This window comes from Monodelphis domestica, chromosome 2 (genome assembly GCF_027887165.1).
Source record: "Monodelphis domestica isolate mMonDom1 chromosome 2, mMonDom1.pri, whole genome shotgun sequence".
Taxonomy (NCBI): domain Eukaryota; kingdom Metazoa; phylum Chordata; class Mammalia; order Didelphimorphia; family Didelphidae; genus Monodelphis; species Monodelphis domestica.
The window spans coordinates 274344571-274355961 of NC_077228.1; the positions used below are offsets into that span (position 1 = coordinate 274344571).

General features: G+C 44.4%; 1 protein-coding gene across 1 annotated transcript in view; it reads left to right on the plus strand.

Moving 5' to 3' along the window:
• PNPLA1 (patatin like phospholipase domain containing 1) overlaps positions 1–10855 on the plus strand; it is a 59879-nt gene extending 49024 nt beyond the window's left edge. The window contains exons 9-10 of the mRNA XM_007483778.2: positions 1928–2033; positions 8790–10855. Coding sequence (XP_007483840.1) covers positions 1928–2033; positions 8790–8822 — 139 coding nt within the window. The 3' untranslated portion in view covers positions 8823–10855. The remainder of the gene's footprint in view (positions 1–1927; positions 2034–8789) is intronic.
• The last annotated feature ends 536 nt before the right edge of the window (positions 10856–11391 follow it).

Genomic DNA, 11391 nt, shown 5'->3' on the forward strand with positions numbered 1-11391 from the left:
TATTCAAGAGTAGTAGAGAGAGATTATCTGATTCTCCAGTTTTTAATTTTTCCAGCCTATATAGCATTTTGAAAAACCTTTACTTTCTATCTTAGTATCAATTCTAAAACAGACCAGTCAGGGCTAGGCAATCGGGATTAAATTACTTGCCCAAGGTCACGTAGCTAGGAAATATTTGAGGCCAGATTTGAACTCAGGCAGAAGAGCAGTAAGGGCTAGGCAATGGGAGTTAAGTGACTTGCCCAAGGTCACATAGCTAGGGAGTGTCCGAGGCCAAGTTTGAACCCAGAACCCCCTTCTCTGGGCCTGACTCTCAATCCACTGAGCCATCCAGCTGCCTCCAATCAAAAACTATTTTTAAAGCAGCCACCTCAGACCCTGTGCTAAGTGCTGAGTATACAAAGGACAAAACCACAACATATTTACATACTCTGGGGGAGACAGCTTCTAAATAATTGGGTATAAATAAGATACATACAGAATAGAAGGAAAGCAACCTAAAAGAGAAAGTTTAGATGGTCAAGGAAAGTCTTCTGCAGAAGGAAGCACTTGAGCAAAGAACTCTAGGCATCAGGGAGAGTTCAGTGCAAAGACACGGTGAAAGGAAATGGAATGTAATATATGAAGAACAGCAATTGGGAGAGGGAATAAATATTTTTAAATAGCATCTACTGTGTGCTAGGCACTGTGTAAAGCACTGTGCTAAGTGCTTTACAAATATCTCATTTGATCCTTATAACAATCCTGGGATTGTTCCATCTACTCTGGGAGGTAGGTGATTTTATTAGCCCCATTTTACAGCTGAGGAAACTGAGACAGACAGGTAAAGCGATTTGCCTAAGGTCACACATCGAGGAAAGATTTGAGACAGGATCTGAACTCAGGTCTTTCTGATTCTAGTTCCAGTGCTCTGTCCTCTGTGCCATCTAACTGCCCCTAGCCAATATCACTGGAGGGGAGTAAAGTGAAAAACAGGGAAAAGGTAGGAAGGGACCTGGTTGTGAAGAGCCTTAAATGCCAAACAAAACAACCCTTTTCTGAGTTTTCAGGTAACAAGGAGTGACTAGTTTATTGAGGAGAGAGGATAAGGTAGCATGGCTTAATCTAGGCTTTAGGAAAATCATTTTGGCACCTGTTCTGGAGGATGTTTTCAGGAGAGACTAATTGGAAGACCTTTGTAATAGTCAAGGAATTCAGGAAAACCTATCTTCCTGAGTTCAGATCTGACCTCAGACACTTCCTAGCTGTGTGACCCTGGGCAAGTCACTTCACCTTGGCAGAGATACTCGAGTATCTCTGCCAAGGAAACCCCAAATAAGGTCATGAAGAGTCAGAAATGATTGAAAATATAAAAATAAATAAATTAAAAGCAACAACAGTGAAATGGCCAGACCTGAGCATTAGGAAATTCACTTTGATAGACAACAGTGGGCCACAGGGACACACAGCTAGGAAGTATCTGAGGTCAGATCTGAACCCAGGACCTCTTCTGGTTCTGGCTCTCTACCAACTGAGCCTCCAGCTGCCCCCAAACTATGTATTTTTTAAAACACTTTCCAAACTGGTGCCTCTGAGGGGTATGTGCTCTGATCTGCAAGCCAGGACTGATATCTAGGTGACCTAGTTCAGTTCTCACTCCAGTACACCAATAAACTAACCACTTTGTGCTTTAGAAAATTCTGAGCTCTTTAAACACATTTTTACAAATGGACCTTACAACGTTCCATTTGCAGTAGGTGTTTCCATTCCCATTCGGTGATGCTTTCAGATCCTCATAGCAATATTCCTGAGCTCGTCAGGATAAAGAGGCTTCTCATTTTATCATGAGGAACTAAGTGACCCGATAGCAGCAGAGGTGGGACTAGATCCTAGGACTCCTGAATCCTAGTCCACAGCTCTGAAATGTTCTTAATTTCTCTTGATTTAGGTCTCCCCCCTGCCTCGACTCCCCTCTGCTTCCTACTCCTGGGACAGTTTGGGTGTCCTACCGGCCTCATCCCATGGGTACAAGTCAGATGAATGAAGACTCTCAGGTTTGGCAATTTCCAAATATACTTCCACCCCCACCGCCTTTATTTCCTATGAGCTTGCTCTCTGGTCAGCTCTGAGCCTTTGCCTGTCATTGACTGGGGCACCCTTGCCTTTGGCTGGGCTCCAATAAGCCCTTGGTGACAACTTGGCCCCAGTGACCCCATCCCCTTCCCTCCCACTTTAAACCCTCAACTTCTGTCTTAGAATCAATATTGTGTATTGGCTCCATGGAAGAAGACAATGAGGGTTAAGTGACTTGCCCTCCCATCTCTAGGCCTGACTCTCAACCCACCTAATTTCTGCCCAAATTATAATAATACTATAATAATAAAAAATAATACTATAATAAAAAAAATTATATAAAATATAATTAATACTGTCACTTGGAGGGAGGATCACATGATAGAATTGTCTTGCTAATTGTGACTCTATCTGGGAGGAAGGGCTTTCCTTTACAGGCTTCATACATCCTATAGCATTCAGAAACAAAAAACAAAATTCTATAGGCAAAATTAAGCCAGTGGGTGACAGCCTTTGACATACCAGACAGTGGTAACTCAAAATGTTAGGGCTCCCTAGAGAGTTCTTTTCCTAATCCCTCTAATCTGGTCAAGGATAGGGAAAGGAAGATTACTCTTAACTGGATTAGTCACAGTAGCCTCTGCCTTTACCTACTCATCACTCCATTTTGTTTTCAGGAAAATCAGAATTCTTCCCTGAGCCTTGACTTCATTTCCCTTTAGAAATCAATTTGACAGGTGGGTAGCTAAGTGGTTCCATGGACAGAGAGCCAAGGCATAGATATGGGAGGTCCTGGGTTCAAATTTGGCCTCAGATACTTCCTAGCTGTGTGACCCTAGACAAGTAACTTAACCCCCATTGCCTAGTCCTAGCCAAAGAAAGAGAGAGGGAGGGAGGAAGGAAAGAAAGAAGGAAGGAAGGGGGAGAAGAGAGAAGGAGGAAGGAAGGAAGGAAGGAAGGAAGGAAGGAAGGAAGGAAGGAAGGAAGGAAGGAAGGAAAGAAGGAAGGGTTATTGGCGGGAAGGATACCTTTGGGGTTCAGGAAGGATACCTTTTGCAAGCATGCAAGACTCCAAAACTTAGCTTAAAAACAAAAAAGAGATTTATTAATTTAGAAAGTAATGTTGAGAGTGGCCAGGAGGATAGCAAGGTAGAACCAAGATGGGAAGCAGTTCCTTGGGAGGTCAGCATGAAAGGAAAGGCTGTTCCCCCCCCCCCCCCCCACGACATCAGTTCTGAGATTTTTATACCTTTTTACAACAGATTCTATGCCCTGGTGGGTATGTGACTTAGAGTGGTAAGCCCTCAGGCATTTGGTGGGGTGAGGTGGTCATCTGACTGGAGTCTGCCTAGAGGCATAAAGATTCATCTCTTTGTCCATCTTAAGTCTAGAGGATGTTCAAGGGTAGATAGTCATTTCAAGACCCTTGGGGGAGGGGGGTCATTCGGTGTTTCCAGGTTCAGAGTCATGAGGATGGAAGGGAGCGAGGGAGTTCCCCTGATAATAGTCCACCTGCGTTTCTGGGGTACAGTGCCCACATCATCTCCCCCCTCTCCTAATATGTAAGGGAAAAAGGGATGGTGGTCTGTCTTCTGTAACTTCTTTATAGCTGAGAATGGGCATAGAGATGTCCCTACCTAACATTAGGAGAGAGAGATATTGACTGTAGGCTGTGTCCAGAGCATCAGGCTGGGATGTTTGCCGAGGTTATGGTGGCATCTGGCATCTGGGTGGCTCCCATGAGTGCTTTTACCCTAGAAGCAACTAGAAAGATGACAAGGTTACAAATACAAGGTCCACATATCAAGATACCCCCAATTATCAAGATGATAGGAATAAATGGAGCAAAGAGGGCATATAGCCAGGATTTCCAGGAGGATGAGCCAGAAAACAGCTTTCTACGGGCATCAGCCATCCAAGTGGACACCTCATGTAGCTCTTGAACTCGTATTTCCACTTTGTGGGAATTATTGATATACCAAAAAGGACAAAGAATGTAAGGAAAGAGATAGTCATGGCTAGATCAAGAGAGATTTAAGATAACAAGGAGGAGGGGATGGAACTACTTATTCCAAAATGTCCTTAGGTTGGGTCTTTCTGTGGAAGAGGAATTTGAGATCTTCCAGTGGCTCACAGGAATAAGTGGCTTCTGTTCCCCCTTCACCACCTGTTTCTGGAGGGATAAAGGGTTTAATATGAGAGACATGAGTCCACGTATTCTGCCCCTCTAATTTTACAGCTGTGGGAGTGGACAAAATAACCCTATGGGGGCCCTCCCATCGGGGTGTTAGGTGGTTTGATCCACTCCATGTCTTCAGATATACCAAGTCTCCTGTTTGGGCTGGGTGGAGAGATTCCTTTGTATCCTCTATGGAGGGTTTGGGGAGGATCTGATTAGTGTATTCTCTCAGAACCTGGTGGATTGGGCCAAGTTGTCTAGAGAACCGAACAAGGCTGTGTATTTCTATATCTAAAAGAACATCAGAGGTTAGAAAGATAGAGCAGTTCAAATGGACTCAGCCCTAACTTTGCCAGGGGAGCAATTCTGATTCTGGTTAGGGCAATCGGGAGAGCTTGGACCCAATCAATCCTTGCCTCCTCACAGAGTTTGGTGAGGGCTCTTTTTAGGGTCTGATTCATACGTTCTGTTTTCCCTGAAGATTGGGGATGCCAGGCTGAGTGTAAATGGTAAGTAATGCCCAAAGCCTTAGAGACCATCTGAGTGATCTGTGAAATAAAGGCAGGACCATTGTCACTCTGAAGGGGTTTTGGAAGGCTGAACCTAGGGATGATTTCATTAAGTAAGGCCTTTGTGACAACTTGTGCTTTCTCTGATCTGGAGGGAAATGCTTCAGGCCAGCCTGTGAAGGTGTCTACAAAGACTAAAAGGATCTTGTACCTCTTGCAAGGTGGCAAATGGGTGAAATCGATCAGCCAATTCTCAGCAGGTGATTCCCCTCTCCTTTGGACAGGCTTAAGGAGGGGAGGTGGCCTAAGAGCTCCAGTGGTGTTGGTTTGGGCACAGAGGACACAGGATCTGCAAATTTCCCGGATGGTTTTGGAAATGCCTTTGCCTGTGAAAAGTGGCTTTATCAGGGTGGTTAGTGCTTCCCTGCCCAAGTGTGTGGAGTTATGTAATCCCATAACCAGCTTCCACATTAGGTTATTAGGGAGGAGCAGAGGTCCGGAGGGAGACCTCCACCACCCGTTATGTTCAAGGGTGAATCCCTGAAGTTCTGCCTGTGCAATTTCCTCCTCAGTGTATGAGGGAGAAGCGCCCTTTGGTACTGTGAGGTGTTGTGGAGTTAGGGTCTGAGCAGTGGCTCTTGCAGCCTCTTTGGCCCCTAGGTCTGCCCTATGATTCCCTCGGGCTATGTTGGAGTCTAGACCCTGATGTCCTCTGCAGTGAATGACAGCAATTTGGCTGGGTAAAGTGACTGCCTCAAGTAAACTCAGGATTTTTTTCCCGTGTTTCAAGGGAGAGATTTTGGTAGTTAATAAACTTCTTTCTTTCCATATAGCCCCATGAGCATGTAAAACATGAAAGGCATATTTTGAGTCCGTGAAAATATTTGCCTTTTTCCCTTCAGCAAGCTGCAATGCACTTGTGAGAGTGATCAGCTCTGCTTTCTGTGCTGAAGTCCCTGGGGGGAGTCCCTTTGCCTCAATGGTGGCTGTCTGAGAGACTATGGAGTACCCCGCTTTCCTTTCCCCATTCTCCATAAAGGAGGATCTATCTGTATACCAGCTGACCTCTGCCTCAGGGAGAGGAGAATCTTTAAGGTCTGGTCGGCTAGAGAAAGTGTGGTCTATCAATTCCTCACAGTCATGGGAGGAGGGGTCTCCAGGAAGAGGGAGGAGGGTAGCCGGATTCAATGTCCTGCATACCTTCAGGGTAAGGCCAGGTGTGCCCAGTAAAAGAGCCTGGTACTAAGTGAGCCGGCCCCCAGAGAGCCATCTGTGACCTCTAGCTTCCAGAATGCTGAGGACACGATGGGGGGGGGGGGGGGTCAGGATTTCTAAGGGTTGACCCAGAGTTAGTTTAAATGCCTCTTCTGCGATGAGGACTGTGGCAGAGACTGCCCTCAAGCATGGTGGCCATCCCCGGCTAACTGAGTCAAGTTGTTTGGAGAAGTAAGCAATGGGGAGGAGGTCAGGTCCTAGGTATTGTGCTAGAACGCCTAGGGTGAGCTGCTTTCTCTCATCGGTAAACAAGAAGAATGGCTTTTCAAGGTCTGGAATCCCTAGGGCGGGGCGGAAGAAAGCCGGGTTTTTAAAAGTGAAAAGGCTTGTTCCTGGTCTCCCCCCCAATCTAGGGGTTCCAAATCAGGCCCCTTAGTGGCTTCATAGAGAGGTTTTGCAATGATCCCGAAATTAGGTATCCAGATACGGCAAAACCCTGCCATACCCAGAAAAGTTCAGAGCTGTCTTTTGGTGGTGGGGGCAGGAATGGACAGGATGGCCTGTTTCCCGTCTGTGGTCAGGGAGCGTGAATTTGGGGTTAGGGTGTGTCCCAAATAAGTTACAGACTGGGAGAAGTTGGGCTTTAGAAGCAGAGACCTTGTAACCCCATTCTCCTAGAAAAGTTAGGGGAGAAATGGTGTCTGTGATACAGGCAGCCTCAGATGGGCTAGATATCAAAATGTCATCGACATAGTGCAAGATTGAGCTGCTCGTGAGTCTCAGGGCTCTAAGATCTTTGTTGAGGGCAGCAGGGTGTCTCTTAATCCTTGTGGGAGCACACACTACGTGACCTTATGGGGTTGGGGGTCTGGGGAGGAAAACCCACTCAAAGGCAAAGAGGAATCTGCATTTTGGGTGCAAGGGTATGCAAAAGAAGGCGTCTTTCAAGTCAATGACAGAGAACCACTGAGAGTTCCCTGGTATCTTAGTTAGGATTGTATATGGGTTTGGGACAATGGGGTGAACAGAAATTATTGCTTCATTAATATGCCTGAGATCTTGAACCTTAGGCCAGCTCCCATTTGGTTTTTTTACTGGCAGGATGTGAGAATTACAAGGTGAGGAGCACTCTTCTAAGCAGCCATAGGCTAGGAATTTATCTATGAGAGGTTGTAATCCTTCTCTGGCCTCGGGGGAAATGGGATATTGCTTCCTGTGCGGGTAAAGGGAATCAGGCTTGAGGCTTATCATTACAGGATCAGCCTGGAGGGCTCTTCCCAGTATGCCTTGATCCCAGTCAATGGAAGGCACCTTCTCCCAGATTTCTAAAGAGATTGTTGCTGGCTTCTGCAAAGCAGTGTTTGGAGAGTTTAGAACTGAGATAAGCGGAAATTGTGAGCCTAATTTCTTCATAATATCCCTGCCCAGCAAAGGACATGGGGAGGAAGGAATAACCAGGAATATATGTTGGAATCATTTATCTTCATGGGCACATGTTAGTGGTGCCGTCTCTCTACAGCTAAGAGTCTTTCCCCCAACTCCAATTACCTTATGCTGCGAATGGAATGTAGGACCATTGTGAGTTTGGAGAACAGAATATGTAGCTCCCACATCAATTAGAAAGGTAACTTTCTTATCTTCAACCTCGAGAATAACCCTGGGTTCGGCCATGGTGATGGAAACTGGGAGTGCACAAACCCTAGGGTAGCCCTATTCCAAGTCCTCAGGAGACTAGAGGTCAGGAATGTGCCTCTGGGGTACAGGGCCCATGTCAGAAGGAAGGAAGAAAGGGAGACCTTTGGAAAGCAAGTGACAAAAGAATTCCAGACTAGGAAAAGATCTCATTTAAGTACACATTTAAGTACTGACAAAGCTTATTTCATTCCTATTAGTTCAAAGACTTTAGACATTGAGAAAATATTATTTCTTAATATTTCTAAAGTGGGGGCCACTTAGTGTCTTTCTACACCATAATTGGTCTCTCTCAAGCTTATTGCATTCATAAAGGAAAGGAGACCCTTTGGTTACTCTACTAGATAAAATCTCCAAAACTTGAATGGAAATCAAATTTTTGTAAATTGAATCATATTTCAAAAACTAATGAAGCTCCTGAATTAATGGTCTTGGGCAGTGAATACCTTTATAAAGTGAAGGATCCTGCAGAGCAAACAACCATTCTTTATTTCCTTATATAAAACTTGCTTAAAAGGAAACCTAGCTGGATGGGCAAAAAAGGTGGTGCTTTGCTGAAGTTGTGAGAGATGCTGTTGCCATGGCAACAAGGCAGGGAGGCTTCCTGCTCTAGCTTGCCAGGAAGTCTACAGAACATTTGTTTTTAAAAAATTTTCTTCTTAAATCATCATTAACTTTGTTTTGGAATCATCTTCATTTCTGAATATATTCCTTCTCTTCTTCTCCTACTGAATGAACTAGCCCTTATTGGAGAGAGAGAGGGAGAGAGAGAGAGAGAGAAGTTTGGTAAAACTATCACATTAATTATGCCTGGCCATACATACCATAATAAATACTCATAGTCAATGGGCAACTAGGTGCTCAGTGACTTGAGAACCAGCTTAGAGATAGAGGTCCTGGATTCAAATTTGGCCTCTCTTCCTAGTTATATGATGACCCTGCACAAGTCACTTAAGCCCCTTTGCTTAGCCATTACTGTTCTTCCACCTTGGAGACAATACTTAGTATTGATTCTAAGATGGAAAGTAAGAGTTTATTAAAAAAAAAAATAAACACCCATAGTCCTCTGCCTCTGCAAAGAAGGGAGGGAAATACATTTTCTCAGCTCTTCAACACAGTACCAAACTGTTTTTCCCTTCTAGGTATCCAAACACCTGGAAAGGGACCAGAAGTAGCCTCTTTATGACTATGGGGAACTTTCTTCTGCCTCCTGTCGTGTTCCGGATTGACCACAACTCCATCTTCTCCTAAGACTGTGCTGCTGGTTACGGAAATTTGGCTTTTATTTTGCTGGGGACCTCTGTGTCAGGATACCCTTGCAGAGTCCCGAAAAATATGAACACCTCTGCCAAGAGCCATCCCACATTCAGGTCTTTTTCGACCAGGAAAAGAAGGCCACCCAAAGTGGCAGATGTTCCTGATGAATCATCAGTGTTCCTGAGAACCAGCTCTGAGATAGGAAACCCATCAGGCCCATTCTGTCTGAGCTGGCAGGTTCCTTCCCGTTTCTAGTGTCTGTAGATTCATTCCACTATTCTCTCCTCATGGTGCTCTGTTTTCTATATTTTCTATAATCTGGGGATAGAGACTATCCCCAATATCCAGTATTCTGGGGGAAAAAAATCTTTTAAAAGACTCATTTCTTTTCCCTTTTCTTGGATCCCCTTCACCTTTTCTGTGCTCATCTTTTAGCCAGTGGAATTTGCCTCTGGGTTCCTCTGGTCCTGGATAAAGGGGCAGCACTATTTTGTCTGGGAGGGGTCCCCAGGCCATTTCAATCCCTGAGAATTCAATGAGGCCTTCATCCCCTCTCTCCTCCCTAGGCTGCTATAAAGTATTTCATTCTAAGAGGACCCTGAAAATGCATCTTTACTCCTTTTAGTCTCTTTAAGAAGGTTTATTTCTTCTGCTCACAAGAAGAGACAGAAAAGCTTCAAGCTGATTGATGTCATTTGCAAAACAAACAGATGACTAAATCTCTGGGCTGGGGAAAGAGTTTGCTTAACAAAATGTGTGATACAAAATCAAGGAGGCATATGGGAAGATGGAAAGCAAAAAACAGGGAGTACTCCCAATCCGTGAGCCTTCCAGGAAGAACAGTAAAGTACATTCATTTTCATGGCAATTTTGAGTCCCAAAATGGGAATAATTGACATGGTAGAAGCAAGAGGAGGTTGGGTGTGGGAGTATATTTAAATGGGATCATTTAACATAATGTATTGGGGTTTTTTATGAACTCTGATTTAAATGGCCTTAATTTTTTTTAACCCTTACCTTCTGTCTTGGAATCAGTACTGTGTATTGGTTCCAAGGCAGAAGAGCAGTAAGAGCTAGGCAATGAGGGTTAAGTGACTTGCCCAGGGTCACACAGCTAGGAAGTATCTGAAGGCAGATTTGAATCCAGGACTGTCCATCTCCAGGTCTGGCTCTCAATCCACTGAGCCCCCTAGCTAGCCCCTTTAACAGGCTTTTAAACAGATGAATGACCCTGTGATCAGCTCCCAACTTGAAATCATTCCCTTGAGATGGCAAACGAACTTTCAAGATATCTGTCCTTTGTAGGTCTTTTCTTTCTTTGGTTTCCTTTTACTGAGTTTCTGGAATCAGCCCAGGGAGGAAAATCCCTCCTCTGATTTATGGAGGGAGGAAGACATACCTCTGTCATCTCTACACAGCTACAGAGCAAAATGATGACCCATTTGCAAAGAGAATTGACCACTTCCCATTCTTCCGCATGGGGGCAGGTAGGTAGTACAGTGGATAGAGTATTGGGTCTGGAGTCAGGAAGACCAGAGTTCAAATCTGAAATCAGACATTGACTAGCTGTGTGACCTGGGTAAGTCATTTCATCCTTTCTGCCTCAGTTTCCTCATCTGGAAAATAATCTGGAGGAAAAAAATCACTCCAGTATCTTTGCCAAGAAAACTTATGAAGTTAGTTATGAAGTTTTGATGTTATGAAGAGTCAGGCAAGACTCAATTAATCGTTCTTCCTGGAGCTTATGTGAGCAGAGACTCTTGGAGGGGAATAAAAGGAAGATTGTTCCTTCACGACCTGGGAATGTATATTCCCTGGTTTAGAAGGTGAGGAATAGAGCTCAATAATAATTATTGTTCTAACATTAAGCTTGTATATACTGCCATATACAATAGAGATGTTTTAGCATCAATTATACAATAAGCATCAATAAAGATTTCCCAAAATTCCGTATCCATTGCCTGTGTATCATCTCTTACGATTGCAATTTCCTCTGCCCTTATTTCAGATCAATGTTTTTCTTTCTCAGCCACTTAATTTTTATCCTTTAAAACATCAGCTACATCTGCCCACAGAGACTTTCTACGATGAAGGCAGCCTCCTTTTCTCCTTTTTCTCTCTGTAGTCCACCTGTCCTATAGTAGCCTTCTTGGATGAGTTCTTCCTCATTACTTCCAAGCCTTCTGGGTTGGGAGTGGTCCTTGCTCCACTGCCTGGTAGATATCTCCCTTAAAGCTCCTTGAAGGCAGGGAATAATTATGCCTTTCTTTGAATCCCCAGTGCCCAAGACACGATGGGTAGCACACAATACCATGCCCTCACAGGACCCTGTAGAATATGGCTCCCCCAAATAATGTACCTGCTAAATGGGTGCTAAGCTCTAGTCTCCAGCTATAGTCCCAGGGATAGACTTCATTGCCTGAGGACTGGGCTAGTCAAATACAAAGAATCTTCTCACTAGAAGTCTGGCCACCAGGTGATAATTTT